Raw genomic sequence first — 17,859 nt, 5'->3', positions numbered from 1 at the left:
AAGGCTTATTAAGGGATATTAGATAGATAAAGGAGGTATACTTATATTAATTAGTACTATAAAGCTATAACTTACTATAAAGTTAACTTTAATTATAAGTATTAAAAGAACTTTTAATTAAGGTAGGAAATAAGTATCTTTATATATATATTAACCTAAATCTATATTACCTATTTTCTTATAAATCTATTATTAGTCTTAAATCTTAAGTCTATTATTAGATTTAACTCTTAAATCTATTATTAGATTCGAACTTCGAATCTATCATTAGATTCTCTAGCGCCTTAGTAACTTAGATTTTATATAATTACGTGATCTGCTTATCTCAAGTTTCTTATCTACTCTGTGTTGATCTAATAAATATAGTTGCTTGAGTTGTGCCGTAGGTGGTCCGTAACACTAATTTAACTTATTATTAATTAATACCTTTCCTTATATATAAGTCCTTTTTACTATATAAATTTTCTTTATTTAAAAATATTTACTCCTAGACTAAATATACTAGGTCAAAAGCCTAAGCTTTCTCCTATAGCTAGCAGAGCTATCTATAAGTAATGGAGCGAATGTATTCAATATCGATATTCAAAAAAGATCACGTGACTTGATGACTAAGCATCCATTCAACATGTCGATGACTAAGCATCTATCCAATATGTTGATGACTCAGCATTACTATTCAAATATTTTGATGGGGTAAGATGACTAAGATGCCAAGCCACTAGTTATGCAAGGTTACAAGTATCCAATCAAATGCCCAGAATTCAACCAATCACGTAATTTATAGCAGACCCACAAATACACACATTTGACCCCTTCTATATATCCACTTTTTGGAATACAATATACTTCGCTTCGCTCCATAAATTAATCTAAATTTATATTATCTATTTCTTTATAAATCTATTATTAGTCTTAAACCTTAAGTCTATTATTAGATTTAATTCTTAAATCTATTATTAGATTCGAACCTTAAATCTATCGTTAGATTCTCTAGCGTCTTAGTAATTTAGATTCTATATAATTACGTGATCTGCTCGTTCTAAGTTTTCTATCTACTCTATATTGGTCCAATGAATGTGTTTGCCTGGGCTGTGCTGTAGGTGGTCTGTAACACTCTTATAAATAAATATAGGAGGAATTCTTCTACTATCTATAGAAATAGTAGTAAGTAGAGAGATAAATTCGCGAGATCTATCTTAAATAGTACTAATTCTTTAATTTTTAAGAGTCTAGAGAGGGATAATATATTTAATAGTATATCTAAGCCTAATAAGGAAGCCTTTCTTATTAAAGTTATAAATATTATTTAGGGTAATATTATATTTCTTAATTATATCTCTAAGCTATTAAAAGTAAATAAGAAGTTAGTATATATATATTTAGTAGTAAAATGTCTATTAAATAATACTTATAGACTTATAGATAATAGAAGTATTTAAAATATATAGAGTTATTAGTAATATATCTCTTTTAATCGATTATATAAAGATAGAGATATTATATTTAGACATGCGGATGTGCGGGTTGGGTCAAACCCACGCCGTTTTAGAGCTGCTCATTGTGGGCGTGGGTTTCCCCGCACCCAAACTTTTGGGTCCTGTTAAAAATGGGTTTTACCCACGGGCCCCACGGGTCTCTAATAAAGCTAATTAATAAGTAGAAAAGCTATTTTTTGGTAGAATATTACCTAATTAGGAAGGTAGATTTAAAGTTTAGCCTTAGTAAGCCTTTTTTCCTTATCTATTTTGAATTTTTAAAAAATCCCCAAGATATATATATTAAAAGTGTTAGTACTAGACTACTATTTAGGCCTAAAAGAAGCTATAAAAAATATAAAAAAAATACTTTTTAGACATTTTCTATATTTAGAATTAGCGTGGGGCTCATAGGTGACCCAAAAACCATTTTAATTAGGTCTACCCACCCATTTTTTACCCAAGGCTTTTTAGGGGTGCTCAGATTTGACCCAAGCCCAACCCGCCTAATGTAAGGGGTTGGACCCCTATTCCCTTCTCGGGTCACCGCGCGCTCCGTAATCGACGAGGCAGTAAGGCCTATCTGGAGATACTATTACTAGACTCCCCCTTTTTACTCTCGCGCACGTGACCTTTAATATAGTTATATAACCTTAACGCCTAAAGCTATAGCTCTATCCCCTATTACCGACTTCCTTCCTTTTCTTCTTTCTTCTTCTTCTCTATATGTTTTGTCTTCGACTTACGGATACCCTTAGTTAGTTAAATAGAACTCTCTTCGGCCGTTAATATTACAAAATATATTATTATATTGGTTATATTGGTTATATTGGACACATTGGTTATATTGGATACATTGGTTATATTGGACACATTAATTATATTGAACATATTGGTTATATTAGACACATTGGTTATATTAGATATATTAGGTACATCGAGTATATAGAAGATATTAGAAACATTAGTATAGGAACATTAGAATAGAAGATTAGAACGCAATAGATATAGCGGAAGGCTAACGTTAGGGCTAGAAGAATAATAGAAATAGATAGTAGAATAGTAACTAGCTACCGAGTTAGTTAGGAGCTTTTCTAGAGTAGCAGAGTACCCTTATAGAGAGGTAGACGGAGTAGATTAGAACCTTAATAGCGTAGCTAGCTATACTAAGAGAGAGGGTATAGGAGTAGGGGATACCCCTAGTAGTATATCTTACCCCCTAAGCCTCACTAGCCCCCTCAATATAGATACTACTATATAGACTGGGGTCGGTACCGGGTCGGGCCGGGTTTTGGCCTTTAAACTACCGACCCGATCGGGTCGGTACTAATAAATTCTTAGCACGGGTCGGGCTGGGCCGGACCGCGTCGAGTCGGGCAAAAAACCCGGGTTTTTAACTTTCTATTACTAATAGTAATATCTTCCTAAATAGGAAGGCTAGGCGAATAAAAATATTATTATTTAAAAGCTCTATTAATTCTCTATAAAATAAGGCTATTTACGTTTTGAAATTATTAGTATTAGAGGCTCTAGCTTCATATTAAGATATAGTTCTAAAAATAGTATACTTTCTTTAAAATTTAGCTAGAGAGCTTAATTTAAATAGTATTGAACTACTAATAACCTTATTTAATAGAGAATTAATAGAGCTTTCTAAAGATTCTATTCTTATTTACTTAGCTTCCCTATTCAGAGAGTTAGAATATTTTAAGCCTCAACCCGACTCGACGGGCCGGGTTCTAAGCCTTAACCCGGCTCGCCGGGTCGGACCGAGTCTAAAAAAAGCCTAATACCGACTCGACCCGGCCGGGTCGGACCGGGCCGGTCCGGGTAAAAAACCCGGACTCGGCCCCAGTCTACTACTATACCCTAATTGGCTAAAACCCGCCTTACTAAACGCGGAGAAGTTTAGTAGAGAAAGACTATTAGACTATCTATTATAGAGGATAGAAGTTAACGCTAAACTTATAGTAGATAGGGAGTTAATTAGGGGCCCTAGCCAGCGAGTATAGTATATTTTCTCCTAACTAGAAGGAGTAGTAGTAAGGAGAGTCCTTCCCTAGATAGAGCATAACTAGTACGACCCAAGCTAGTTTATACTAATATATTTCTGTGCTTACCTAGACTACCTTTTCGTCGACCTAGCTCGGTAGAAGAAGGCTAGGCGGTAGATATATACTATACGCTAAGGGAAGTAAGTACTAGCTAAGTTTCTTATAGAATTTAATTAAGTTATTATAGAAGTAGGAGGCTACACTTAGGATAATATAGTAAAGATAGGAGTACTATAGATAGCCCTAGACCCTAAGCTCCTAGAGTATATAATTAGAGTAGATACCCCCGAGTTCTATAAGGACTACTACTCCCTCTTTAGGCGAATAGATAATAGATCTAGAGAGGTATAGCGAGTGGCCTAGGCCTAGTATATTGGGCTCTAAGGTTATAGAGTATAGAGCTCTTAGAACTAGTAGCCCCGCGCTCTCGCTCTAGTAGTCTCTCGAGGGGACCCTATAGATATTAATAGTACCGCCTAGAAGCTAGCTCGCCGTACTAAGTGGACGTCGCCTAAAGAGAGGGAAAAGTATAGGTAGGGCCGTAGGTACCTACGCTACGGAGGCGTAGGCTACTTTATTATAGCTTACCCTTATCTACTACTACGCCTAATAATATAGGTTATAGATATAACCTCGGCGGCGTTGGGACTACTGCTAGATCTAGAAGAGGAGGAGGATGCTAACTACTCGGGCTAGAGAAAAGACTAGCTCCTATATTAAAGCGTATATAGGAGCCCCGAGAAGATATACTATAAGAATAGTAAAGGTTCTAGAAAGAAAAGATAGAAAGTCTATATATCGTTATAGATACTATAGTAAATTAAACTACTATAGCTAGAACTATAATAGATACTAACTATAGAGCCTATAGAGTAATAATATTAGCCTTTACTAGGAAGTAGTATATTAAGCGTATTCTAATTATACTACGTATACTCTCTAGTATAAATAGACCGATAGGTAAGATAATAATAGAAGTAGAGTATATAACTTTAGATATCGCGAGTAACTAATAGGAGTATATATTTATATATATTCTACCGCGAGTAGTAGGGTACAATATTATATTAGGAAGGGGTTAGATAGTAAATTAAGACGCCTTATTAGAAAAATAGACGAGGATATTGGTTTTTAATTAAATAGGGGTTAGAGTAGAGGTAGGGGATATATAGAGGAAAATAGATATAAAGGAAATTTTAGCCGTAGCTTTTAGCTACTTATATAGGAGAGTAAGGAGGGAGAAGGCGTAAAAGGGAGACCTCGATGAGTAGGAGGTAGGGTACTATCTACGAATAACGTTAGAATCTATCTAGTAAAGACCTTACTAGACGGCTCCTAGCGAGTCTATAGAATAAGGTATATAAGCACTAATAAGGCCGATCTAGTAATACTATTACTAGACGGCTCCTAGCGAGTCTATAGGACAAGGTGTATAAGTACTAATAAGGCCGGTCTAGCAATACTATTACCAGATAGCCCCTATCGAGTCTACTATATAGAGTACGCTATACGTATAGGTGATAATAGAGCCTATCTATAGAAGTCTTTACTAGATAGCTCCTATCGAAATATTTGTAGCGAGTATAGTAGATATCGAGAAGGCTCTAAAGATAAAGCTACGGACGGATTCTAGAACGAAGCTACTACTATAGTATTATGAGTATCTAGATATATTCGACTAGAAGGTAGTAGAAACGCTATCTCTATATAGACTAGGTATCGATTACGAGATTAAGCTAGTCGAATAGGACGAATAGAGAAATAAGCTAAAGATCCCCTAGAGCCCCCTCTATAATATATTTAGAGGCGAGCTATTAGTACTTCGGAAAACTCTTATAGAACTACTAGAGAAAGGGTTTATCCGCGTAAGTAACTTACCTATAGCCGCCCCTATATTATTTACTAAGAAGCTAGAAGAAGGACTAAGGTTCTATATTAACTATAGGGGCCTAAATAAGATTACCCGGAAGGATAGATACCCCCTTCCTCTAATAAATAAGATACTATAGCGGATTTCGAAGGCGAAATAGTTTACTAAACTCAATATAATTACTACCTTTTACTAGCTTCGGATAGTAGAAGGATTAGAATAGATAATAGCGTTTAGGATATAGTACGGCCTATATAAATAGCTTATAACCCTATTTAGTCTAGCTAATATATCGAGTATATTCTAACGATATATTAACTAGGTACTATAGGACTTCCTAGACGAATTTGTATTAGCCTATATTAATAATATCTTAATTTTTATAGAAGGGCCTCTCGAGGAATATAGAGCGTAGATAAAGAGAGTACTCTAGAAACTAAGAGAGGTAGAACTACCTATTAATATTAATAAGAGCGAATTCGAAGTTACTTCTACTAAGTATCTTAGGTTTATTATTAATACTAAAGAAGGAATTAAGATAGACCCCGCGAAGGTTAATATTATTCTAGACTAATAAGTACTATAATTAATAAAAGAGGTATAAGGGTTCCTAGGGTTTGTAAACTTTTATTAGAGATTTATAAAGGACTTCTTAAGGATAGCGGCCCCCTTAATAGAACTTACTAAAAAGGATATCGAGTTTAAGTAGACGTTAGAGGCTAATACGGCCTTTAATAAACTTAAGAAGAAATTTATAGCCGAGCCTACCCCTTTTATAATTTAATCTAGAATAGAAGACTATACTAGAAACTAACTCTTCCGGATATATAGTAGGAGGTACCTTAATATAGTATAATAACGAGGGCCTTCTTTACCTCTACGCCTTCTACTTAAAAAGGAACTCCCTAGCCGAGTATAACTACGAGATCTATAATAAGGAACTACTCGTAGTTATCTAGTACTTAGAAGAATAGGAAGCGGAACTTCTAGTAGTTAGCTCTTTTAGAATTCTAATAGATTATAAGAACTTAGAGTACTTTATAACGGTCCGACGGCTAATAGAGCGATAGATAAGATAGATAGAATTCCTAAGCTAGTTTAACTTTAAGATAATCTATCGGCTAGGGATTCTAAACTTAATAATAGACGCGCTCTTATAGAGGGAGTAGAATATATCTAAAGATATATTAGACGAACGATTAGCCTATAGAGAAATAAAACTACTAAAGGATAAATAGATTAATATAAGTAATAGTAGTAAAGAGGACCTCCCTAGTATTAGTATTAAGCTCTCCGCGAAGCCCGAAGTATATATACTACCTATAGCGCCTAATAGTAGACTATTAAGGTACTCTAATAATAGTATTACGCCCTCTAGAACTAGAGGCTATTACTAGACTAGTTTTAAGACCGACGAACTACGAAGTATTTAGAAGAATATACGGAGAAATAACCCCGTTATACTAGTACTAGAATAAGCGGTACGGGAGAAGAGAGTGAGGTTCTCTATCTACCTCGGGGTAAAGGTATTAATAATAGAGTACTCTCTAGTACTAAACGGCGAACTACTCTAGAGAGAGAGGAGGTAGATACCTAATAGCGAACTACTACGAATAAGAATAGTATAAGATATCTACGACTCTATACTTAGTAGCTACCTAGAAAGAGAGGTTATAACCGCCCTAGTAGGTAGATAATTCTACTAGCTAGGCTATACGAGAGATATTAGATAGTTCCTATAGAACTACGTGACCTATAGAGCCTTAAACTTCTAGAAGGACTAAAAATAAAGATTACTTAAGCCTCTACCTATACCGGATAGATTATAGAGTAAACTCTCTATAGACTTTATTACTAACCTCCTAAAGAGCTAGCGCTATACTACCCTATTAGTAATAATAAATAGGCTAAGTAAAGGGGTTATACTAGAACCTTACGAGAAGATAGACGCCAATACTATCGCTAAGATCTTTATTAGAATAATATATAGGCGGTACGGACTACTATAGGCTATAGTTATAGATTATAGAACGTAGTTTACTAGAGTACTTTAAACTTAAATCTATTAAGTCCTAAAGATAAAGAGACGTTTATCGACTACGTAGTACCCGGAGACGGACGGTTCTACTAAGAGAATAAACTAGATAGTAGAGGCCTACCTATAGAAGTACGTAAACTATCTATAGGACAACTAGTATAACTAGCTCCCCTTAGTAGAGCTCGTAATTAATAACTAAGATATAGCGGCTACGGGCGTATCCCCCTTCTTTCTAGAGTATAGGTACTATCTAGACGTAGTAGATTTTCTAGAAGACCTAACGGTAGGAGCTTCTAACTTAAGGAGCCCTATCTAACGAGCGGATACTATTTTATATAAGCTAAAGTTAACTAGTAAATAGGTATAGGCTTTAATAGCGGCCGCCTAATAGGAGTAATAGGATTTTATAAATAGGTTTAGAGACCTAGACACGTAGTACGAAGTAGGGGATTATATATAGCTAGATTTATAGAATATTAAGACAGACCGACCCTCTAAGAAGCTTAATACGAAATATAGAAAGTTTAAAGTCTTAGAGAGAATCGGAAGCTATATTTATTATCTAGATACCCCCGGGATAATATATAATATATTCTATATAAATCTACTCCGTCCTATAGCCTTAGATCTACTACCTTCGTAGCGAGTATAGGCCTAGCGACTACCTAGAATAGTTAGCGAGGATAGGGAGCCCGAAGAATTCGAGGTCGACTAGATAGTAAAGGAATAGACTAGAAAGGGATAACGGTAGCTACTAGTAAAGTAGACGGGCTAGGATAAGCTAATCTAGAAACTAGCCTCGGCGCTATAGGAGACCGCCGCCCTTAATACTTTTAAAGCAAGAACTAGAAGGGGGGTATAATATAAGGGGTTAGACCTTTATTCCCTTCTTAAGTTACCGCGCGCTCTATAATCGACGAGGTAGTAAGGCCTATCTAGAGATACTATTACTAGACTCCCCCTTTTTACTCTCGCGTACGTGACCCTCAATATAGTTATATAACCTTAACGCCTAAAGCTATAGCTCTATCCCCTATTACCGACTTCCTTCCTTTTCCCCTTTCTTCTTCTTCCCTATGTGTTTTGTCTTCGACTTACGGATACCCTTAATTAGTTGAATAGAACTCTCTTTGGCCGTTAACACCTAAATATCTGTGGGTTCGGCGTTGCATATCCTTATATCTAATTATATTTAATCCTTATATCTCTTATAGAATCTAGCTACCTAATTTACTTCTATAGGCTCTTTTATAAGCTTATATATAAGATTTCAAATAGTTTAAGGCGTAGAAGATAGACCTCTTACTACTAATCGATTAATATACTATAGGAGAACTTCTTCTTACTTATCTATAAGAGTCTTATAATATTTTAATACTACTTTAGAATAGAATACTATTTAGCCTTAATAATAGTATATAAGGGTTCTTTAATCGATATTCTACTTTTTTATAGTTTATAAGTAATTAGAAACCTTTTATAACTTTAATTTTTTAATTATAGTAGTAATTACTACCTTATTAGCTATTTTATAGATATTTCGAGTAAGTAGTAGAGGGGTATAGAGATTTATAAAAGGCTAGGTATTTAGTGGTAGTGGGCATTTAGTGGTGAGTCACGTTACTTATACAATATATATATATATATATATATATTATTATATAAAACTAGTATTTAACATCTTTACCACTTAGTTATATATAATTATATATCTATCTCGCTCCAACAATCATCTTAAATTCCTCTCAACCATTAGACTAGCTGATGCTTTTTCGTTTGAACCATCTGCGGATAACTCACGCTGCCGACCATCTTGTGTCTCCAATACCTCTGATATCTCTGGGCCATTATATAAAGATTCTAGCTCAGCTTCATCCGACCTTGATGTGGATTCAATATCATGTCTGCCTCGGCGCTTACTTCTAAAAGTTGATAGACTGCTGGAACTCAGGCTTTCGAGGTTAGGGTAGATACCCTGATATTCCCCCCCTTGCTCTCGTCGCTTGGACCGCCAGACAAAAAATCCCCATATAGTAGCAGCAATAGCAACTACAATCAAAGCGATTTCGCCAGACTTATAGTAGGCTTGCCAAGCAGCAATTTTCATCTTTTCCTTTTCGCGCTCCTCAGCGGTTGTACTATTTGGGTGAGCGCCCACAGAAGTTATGGTGCCTTTCAATCCATCAATTCTAGAATCTGCTGGATCACCCCCAATGGTGGTGATATCAACGCCTAGAAAACGGTCCAGCATATCGCGAGAGCGCCGAGGGAAATCGAACGGAACCATATGGCTTGCATTGTAGAACTTGACATAAGTTAAGTTTCTAGCTTGCTGGTATACTCCGGCTGGGAGTCCTTCAAACACCCAATCGTGACGCGGTGCACGAACACCGGGCGAAAGCTCGAAGCCTGTACCTCTCGACCATTTCATGTTTTGGATAAGGTCTTCCGTTCCTACGTGGTTACATATCAAGTCTTTGTCACCACTAAATAGGAGAACCGGTATTCCGCCCTCGAGTAACCCTGGGAGTAGTTGAATAGAGGGCACGGATTCGGTGGCTCGGAGATTTCTTCCCACGCCGGGTGAACACTCACGCCAGCCAGTTGTTTTGTCTTCGTTGATATTCAAGGCTTTTACAACGTCTGGTCGGCGGAGGTAAGTGGTGACACTGGATATGTCCGGTGGCCAATTCATGCCGCAGGAGTCAGATGTGTCGTCAAGCCTGATGTCATACATGTTGAGGCACTTCCCATTTATTTTTGTCGTGTCCAGAATTAATTCCATTACACGTTCGCACTCATCTATATGGATCCCGAATTTACCTACTTCGCTGAGCTTTGACGAGCATTGCGATAGTTGAGCTTCTGCAGCTTGGGCTCCTTCGGATGACTCTTTCAGGATGCCTTCCTTATATGCATATGTTAAATAAGAGCGATACTGTTCATTTGGCGCAATCCAACCGTTTCCAATGATGAGCCCTTCCACATTCCAAGCGGTCTGGTTGGCTGGAAGCTTTTCATTGCGTTTGACGATCGCCTTGGCAATGTATGGAATGTATTGACCGGCATAAGATTCACCCGCAAGGTAAATCTGTGATAAATATCATCATTAGCTTGTGCCGTAACATAAAAGAACCGGGACAAGAGAAGTTCACGCACGTCGTCATTCTCATATTCGGGAAACAATTTAAACCAGCGGTCCAGAAATATGATGAATTGGTCAGCCATTGGGCCTAGTTCATGGACATAGCTGTCTGTACTGACGTAGCTGAATCCCGTACCAACCGGCTGGTCGACGAATAAAAGATTGGCAAACTCATCCCATGATCCCTCGTTATAAACCAGGCTATGGTCATCCTTGAGCCTATACGGGCCGACTTCCATCAAAGCGCCATCCATAGAGCTGCATCCAGGCCCCCCATTTAGCCATATTACCGTCCTCTGGCGGTTCGCTATATGACGATTTTGATAGTGCCAAAAAAATAGGTTCCCCTTATGTTCAGAGTCGATTTCGATGTGCCTATGATTCATCACAGCTTAGAAACTGAGAAGTGCATGTCTGCAGGGAAAATCCGAAGGAAGATAATAATTACCCAGCGTGCATTTTAAGTACGGAGCCCTCAGGCTGACCCGGAAGGGAGTGAACGAAATAATCTGAGGCACATTTTGCTAGAACAGCAGCTGGATTTGAGAGTAAGAGCAGTAGCCAGGCCCATCTGGCGCGTGTGTTGCTGGGCAGCACGAGTTGGAGGTTGTAACGCATCTTATGTGTGGCAGACATCCGACTCGCAATAGTGCATATTCAAAATCTGGTATGAGAATCGATCTTTGTGGGTAAAACACCCATCTGCTGAAAGGTATTTCAGCAAGTTCAGAGAGAAGAAGTTCGTGTTGTCATGTAACTTTTCTGACTTTAACTGGACGGTTAACCCTGATTACATAAGCCACCCCTTTCCCCCTTTTCCACTAGTACATATAGTACTGTAATCACATATTAAATTCAACGTTGCCTTTTCATCTGTGGCGTTATTCTATCAGGAGGCTGGATGTAGGAATGTTGATAGCACTTCCCATAAATATTATTTGTGGAGGCATTCCGTATTCAGATGATATATAGGTTGACCACAAGGTAGGACATGCAGAGGACCAGCAAGACCTCCTTAAAGCAGATCTTCTATTGCCTTATCCGCATCCTTTTTAATAAGAGCAGGCATGCCCTGTTGGGTTTCAGCTGGTGTGTAAAGATAGAAAGATAGGGTGAAATATTTATCGAACATATGAATAAGGACTTACTTCCGGCATAATTGGCCCTCCATCTGGCCCCTTTACGTATCGAAATGGCATTTCGATAGACTCGCGCTTGTCTATGCGGATCTCAGGGAAGTCTAGCCAAGGAATTTGGTTCAATGGCACTGCAGGTAGTAGTCAAACAGTTATTAGGCCGAGGTGAAGGGGAGGGGAGAAAAATGGATTATTTCATACCTTTGTCCTGGGTCACTATGCGCGTCACCCTAACAGCGGTATCTGTTGTCATCTGCTTTGGGCCCAATCGACGGCAAGCATATCCCTTTTTCCTCAGTTCAGAGGTCCGGTCTCAATAGGTTAATTAGAACTGAGAATATTATATACGTCGGTTATGGAGTGAATTTTCTAGCCACGGATAAGTAACGGCTGGCAGCTTACATACCTCGTGGTGGGTGGTCGCCTATAAAATCATAAAATTTTCTTAGTTAAACGTTCAAGAGCCGTTCTCCTCTCACGGAGGTCTTCATCGCCACTGGATTTAACTGGATTAAATACCGAGGATGCCGCCAAAAAGGAAGACTTGAAATTCATCACCGTCAGATGGCGATAGCTCAGTGTCCGCTGCTGGATCCAAGAGACAGACGGCCGACTTTCTGCCTGAAAAGATTTCCTCCACGCTCTGATGCTCCACGCCCAAGTTGCTCTGCGACGCCAGGGTTTGTGGTAAGCACAGAGACTTTTGCACAGACGTCAGCATGAATTTCGCCTTGGCCTTGCCCAGCTCTTCAGCAATGCATCTGTATTCCAGTGCAGACCATGGCCCGAGTTCGGGGTCAAGATGTTCGACAACAAAAGTAGCCGTCGACTGCTTGGCCTGAGCCAGACCTTTGCCTTGACTAGTTGCCATACTTGGCTATCTCTGTAGTAACTGTTCAAATAGATAAAACCAGCACTTAACAACAGGCCGAATAGTCCAACTCACAAAACTAATGGCGTATAAATAATGATTCTTCCACTCTTTAGCTTATCTTATAGCTCAAGCATCATTTTTTTTTTTTTTCATTGGTTCTTTTCTGGGGTGTTTTGTTATCGATAACTGGTTAGTCGATAACTAGTGAGTTCAAAGATAATACGCAGAAAAAGTGGGATGGGGAAGTCTAAAATGCCCCCCAGAGCAGGTGATGTCAAGTTGAACCGCCCGAAAAGTGCCAGAAGGGAGGAAGCAAAGGAAGAAAAGGGAGAAAACGAAAAAAAAAGAAACACTTTCGCTCCCTCCTTCTCTCTCCTTTTTTTACTATCTTTCTTCACTTGCTTGCCGAATATATTTTAATCCTTCTATTGCTCTGGCTGCCTATCATAACGTTCTCCCTGTCATCTCCTTTCTATCATCTCAAGGCATCGCCTCTTCTGTGCCTCACCATCTCTGAGCTCACGATCTCCTGACTGATTTCAAGTTACTCACGTCGGGATTCTTCTTCTGTACAGAGTACTTTGTACATAGATTTGAACTATCCTGGCGTTATCCAGATATCAATAAATCTACTCGCCCATGATGAACCCTCACCAGCAAAACAAGATAGATATCAATGTAAGGCACATCTTTCCTATCCCTCACTTACCTTCTTGTGCTAATGATGCATTACTAGTCGCTAAGTCCTGATGAGCAGCGACTCTTGAGGATGTATGGCAAGATGCCAAATAAGAAAGATCTCTTGCAAAACAAGCTCAAGGCAAGTCATTAATCGTTTTTGCCCACCGCGGATGATTGTTGTCACCGTCTGTGTTCTCTCCCAGTTTCCAGTTCTTACCGTTATTTTCTTTTTCTTTTTCTTTTCTAGGAACGAAAGTATTTCGACTCTGGGGACTATGCCATGAGCAAGGCAGGAAAAGCATCAGACGTTACTACAATCGGCTCCCGTCATCCTCTCCCTGAGAATATTCCGCACCTCACAGCATCATCGCCTCCCCAGGTCACTGCTACCCCAAACATCTTCAACGGACATGCCCCGGTTCACTCCCACTCTGGAGGAGCGAATAGCGGAATGCCTCTGGGTATGGCTCGCAGCCCCATAAAAGAGGGAAGCTTTCTCCAACGACAAGCCAACATGGAGGATACCAATGACGATGACGGGGGATCAAACAGTAAAGAAGAGAACCGGTCACGCCTTGAAACCAGGGAAAGCCCAAAGTCGAGAGTATCAATGTCGGAGCGAAAGACGGACGATGCAGACGACTCTTCTCCGCGAATGAGTGAAATCCCTATTCGACGATAGCTTTACTTCGAACATTTTGATTTAATGATTTATCTTGATGAATTATCAAGCTCTCTTGACCAGCCTGTGCCGTGTCTTGTTTCAAGAATGCTTCTTTGCTCTGGGCTTGTTCGAAGACGAAGGATTTTCTAATGGTGTCAATATTACTCATCTGGAACGAACGGCTTCTGTCTATCAAAGATCACTGTCAATGAAGTTTCCTTTTCGACCATGCTTCAACAAAGCGCCCTCGGTTGGGATAACTTCATACAATTTGGGCCACCTTACCCTGAAGCCCTCCACAATAATCTGTACACGGCCACCCTCACATTTTTATTACTGTTCTTGCTCTCTCTTATATCCCCTTCATCGTTGTCACTTGCCCAATAGCCTGCTCACATGATGCTTTTATTTTCCGTTCATGTCTCCCCAGTTTCCAGAGTGATAGCTCTTTTTCAACTTGCCTCAATGTGGCTCTCAAGAAATTTCGATAATAGGATCGATGTGCAACTCTGCTACTGACTCAACCATTATTTTACATACTTCTTATCTTCATTACAAATGATACCATGTCGCGAGTGTAGCGTATTCGATACGTTTCTCAGCAGTCATCCGAGGACGGGCGTAACAGATGAACTGCCTGTAGATACGTTATAGTTGCTTCCACCAAAAAAATGAACATAAAAGATGCCACTTATCCTAGTTACTTAGCTTCAACCGATATAACATACCAACAAACAAATAGCTCTCTATGAACTGTTTTTTCCAGCCTCTTCTGACTTACTCTCAACCTTCAGCTGCCATTATTCTTAGGCAAGTCGAGAATCCCCAGGAGCGCACATAAGCACACACAAAAAAAGAGGAAAGGAAAACCCTCTCGGCAAAAGCAAAAGCGGTCAAAAAAAAAAAAAAAAAAAAAAAAAAAAACAACGCCCATCATTCCCATCCTTATTTTAACTGTTTGGTTAACCGATATAAATCTTCTCTTCTTTTTTCCCTTCAGCCCCTCCCCAGCGACGACGACCATCCTCATCTATTATTTGGTTACGAGAATCTCCCTGCTTGCACCACGCGTTGTTTTAAATACTCGGCACCTATCAAGATGACCTAAGTTAAAAAAAAGGAACCCGACAACAACCATATAATAATCCAGATCAAGGTCGACCAGAGGAGGACTGGAGACCGGAGCAACGAGTATTTTACCGCCGGCCAAACCTGATCGATCCAGCAACCTTCCCATTCTCTCTCCTTCTGCTTGATATCCCGACGTTTACAGCTCGGAGAAACCTATATTGTCAAAAACGAAACCACATCTGCCCGTCCATGTGGATCTTTCGAATATTTTCGTCCATCTTCTTTCTCTCTGCCGTGGTCCTCTCCATACCGCTTGCATTCGATGTAGGAGGGAGAACTTGCGGCCTTGCGTTCTCCCTCTCCCTCTCCGCTTTCTACTTCTTCCTCTCTCTCCTCAAGCTCACGACCCCCGCAAGGTCTCTTGTCCGAAACTCCTTCCTCTTTGTCATCGGTTCAGCCCAATGGTTCATCGTCCTAGCTTTGTTAATATGGTCACTTAATCGTTTCTCCATCGACACAAATGGGTCCGGTAGTTGGGTTGAGCGGGCGTTTACGACTCTTAAGACCAGACATAGCTCTATGCGCCAATGGGTTTTCGGGCAAGACGGTTTACTGGAGGCAGCTATTATTGGCTTTTGGGACAAGCTGCTGTGCTGGTCTACACCTGTATTCCAGTTAGCGGAAGGCTTTTGCAGCCTACTTGTAATCCAAGCCTCTGGGCAGATTACTAGATTCCTCGTGAATAGGAGCGGGAGAAGTGATAGCTGGATGGTATGTACCTGCACCCCCTTTACTATGAGCAACCTGTTCTATGGGTGGCCCTAGCTAACAGTTTCAGATTGGGCTGCTTGTTTTCTCCGCGTCAATCATATCAAGCTCGTTATACTTTCTCTGGCGTGTTCTCGGGCTTCCTGGGATCAGCAACCTCGACTCGGCACTTATCGGGGTATCCATTACATGCGCTGTTATACTTTGTGCGTGGGGTATAGGCAGTGGGCGTGGAAACCCTGTCGAAAGCTCACTTTTATTTGCGTACGCCGTGCTCTGCATATACCAGATTTTTACCGATTATCAGCCTTCTGTATCGAGAGAAAAGGCAAGCCCTCCGCCGCAAACTCTCGAATTTCCTCCATTACCCCCTATTATCATGGCGTCATACACAACGTTGGTGCATACCATTTCAGCCTTGCCCTCTATTATCCATACTTTCTTCAGTGTGGTTACGGCGGCCTTCAGTGCTATTACCCCGTCGGTACTGATCTCTCTTATTTACCGCCTCTTTGTTCTCTATGCATCAACTAGAATTATTCCCGCTGTGCGTGAGTCTGGTGCCCGTGCATTGTCCCAAGAAGCATCCCTGGAAGATTCGGATGGTGCTGGGAAATTTCTGGGGCTTCTCAGCTGGTTCTCGCCTTCAATACTCATAGCAGTATATACCAGCTTGCTCATGCAACATTTTGCATCCATGTCACGAATAACGGGGGAGGATGCCGAATGGTGGAATGTACAATCATTGGGGAACGGGAACTTTTGGAGATGGATAAATTTGGGGTGCACTATGGCTCTATATGCTGTCGAGCTATGGCTTGGAAGGCAGGATGATATTGATGGGAGTTTAACAGATCACTGGAAAAGTGATTGAAAACAGTTTTAAATTAGTAAGTTATAGATGTTTAAATAAATTCTAATAACCAAAGTAATTGATGCAGGGAATTAGTAAACAGTCACATATCAACTGCTTTGCTATGCTAACGGTAGTAAATGGTCTAGGTTAACACGTCGTATATAATATTACGAGGTTGGTAGCGCTCAATTTTCTCATCACCTTTCTGAAATATGTAACTTCTATTGGCGAAGATAACTAATGATTTTACTTAGCTAACTGTTGGAGGCCATTTCCAGTAGTGCCAAAAGGGGCAGGGAATTATAACCCCTGACCAAAGAGTTATCCAGTTCTTTTGACTGTGGTGCTGGGAGATGAGCTTCCTACTTTATATTGAAGCTGAGCAAAACCGCTTTCGTTTCCGTTCACTAGTTATCACGCTGCCATAGATTCTCACGATGTTCGACCTGCTTACTATTGATGGAGCAAGCATCCTTCAGTTCTCATCTTTACCATGTGCAGTCTACGGCCGGAGCCCTGGGTAGACCCTATAAACCGCTCAGAAGCTGCTGTAAAACTCAGCGAGCTCCTTTTCTCGGCTCTTGGATATGTCTTGCCTCAATGTCAGGGTGTATACAGGCAGTCCGTGGATAGTTACTGGGGCAAACAGGAGAGGGAAGTCGTACCAGCGTGTGTCGTCAGGCCCCAGCATATTAAGTAGCCTAGTACGGCGATTCCTACCCTCAAGCACGAATATAATAAGCGACAAATGAAATAAAATTACAAAAACGATACAAAGCGGATCTCGGTGGTGGTAATTCTCCAGTTTCCCGGGCTGCAGGCATGGACAACGGCGTACTGATCGATATGAGCTTATTTAACGAAGTGACAATCTCCAAAGATGAGAATAGCGTGGTAATTGGAGTAGGTGCCCGACGCGGTGAAGTTTTCCAACTTCTAGGGGCAAAATGTCTAGCTGTTGGCTTAACACTGGGAGGTAATTATTATAAATACAGTTTCCCCTTGAACCTCATATCAAAAGGAAACCTTTATATAGCTAACACGGAATGTTAAATAGGGGCTATATCTTTCTTTTTTCTCTGCAATATAGTTTTGTGAAGAACAGCGTTCTCAGCTATGGCCTCCGGAGCTATTATCACTGCTTCCTCATCTATTAATCGTGATCATTGGCGAGTTCTTAAGGGTGGTGAGTGGTAATAACTATGGCATTGTTACTCGTATCACGGT

At 39.8% G+C, this 17,859-nt stretch overlaps 5 protein-coding genes across 5 annotated transcripts in view; 3 read left to right on the top strand and 2 right to left on the bottom strand.

Moving 5' to 3' along the window:
• Positions 1-9,166: 9,166 nt before the first annotated feature.
• On the bottom strand, positions 9,167-11,218 carry MCYG_06129 (pheromone processing carboxypeptidase Kex1; the record flags this gene model as incomplete). Its single annotated transcript, XM_002846214.1, has 3 exons — positions 9,167-10,528; positions 10,597-10,957; positions 11,031-11,218. The coding sequence occupies 3 exons, from the start codon at positions 11,216-11,218 to the stop codon at positions 9,167-9,169; spliced, it is 1,911 nt and encodes a 636-aa protein (XP_002846260.1).
• Positions 11,219-11,597: 379 nt separating this feature from the next.
• On the bottom strand, positions 11,598-12,589 carry MCYG_06128 (DUF431 domain-containing protein; the record flags this gene model as incomplete). Its single annotated transcript, XM_002846213.1, has 5 exons — positions 11,598-11,654; positions 11,731-11,849; positions 11,920-12,030; positions 12,125-12,142; positions 12,238-12,589. 5 exons carry the CDS (start codon positions 12,587-12,589, stop codon positions 11,598-11,600), a joined length of 657 nt encoding a protein of 218 aa, XP_002846259.1.
• A 645-nt stretch (positions 12,590-13,234) lies between these two features.
• Positions 13,235-13,955, top strand: MCYG_06127 (conserved hypothetical protein; the record flags this gene model as incomplete). Its single annotated transcript, XM_002846212.1, has 2 exons — positions 13,235-13,270; positions 13,521-13,955. The coding sequence occupies 2 exons, from the start codon at positions 13,235-13,237 to the stop codon at positions 13,953-13,955; spliced, it is 471 nt and encodes a 156-aa protein (XP_002846258.1).
• A 1,302-nt stretch (positions 13,956-15,257) lies between these two features.
• MCYG_06126 (ER membrane protein) lies at positions 15,258-16,945 on the top strand (the record flags this gene model as incomplete). Its single annotated transcript, XM_002846211.1, has 5 exons — positions 15,258-15,779; positions 15,847-16,437; positions 16,631-16,666; positions 16,779-16,806; positions 16,914-16,945. 5 exons carry the CDS (start codon positions 15,258-15,260, stop codon positions 16,943-16,945), a joined length of 1,209 nt encoding a protein of 402 aa, XP_002846257.1.
• A 180-nt stretch (positions 16,946-17,125) lies between these two features.
• The window catches only part of MCYG_06125 (FAD binding domain-containing protein), a gene marked incomplete at both ends in the record, with an annotated part of 1,610 nt that continues 876 nt past the window's right edge, over positions 17,126-17,859 (top strand). The window contains 3 exons of the mRNA XM_002846210.1: positions 17,126-17,234; positions 17,411-17,535; positions 17,723-17,818. Coding sequence (XP_002846256.1) covers positions 17,126-17,234; positions 17,411-17,535; positions 17,723-17,818 — 330 coding nt within the window. The remainder of the gene's footprint in view (positions 17,235-17,410; positions 17,536-17,722; positions 17,819-17,859) is intronic.

This window comes from Microsporum canis, genomic scaffold (assembly GCF_000151145.1).
Source record: "Microsporum canis CBS 113480 supercont1.5 genomic scaffold, whole genome shotgun sequence".
In the NCBI taxonomy this organism is placed as follows: domain Eukaryota; kingdom Fungi; phylum Ascomycota; class Eurotiomycetes; order Onygenales; family Arthrodermataceae; genus Microsporum; species Microsporum canis.
This window is presented reverse-complemented; position numbering and strand designations above follow the sequence as displayed.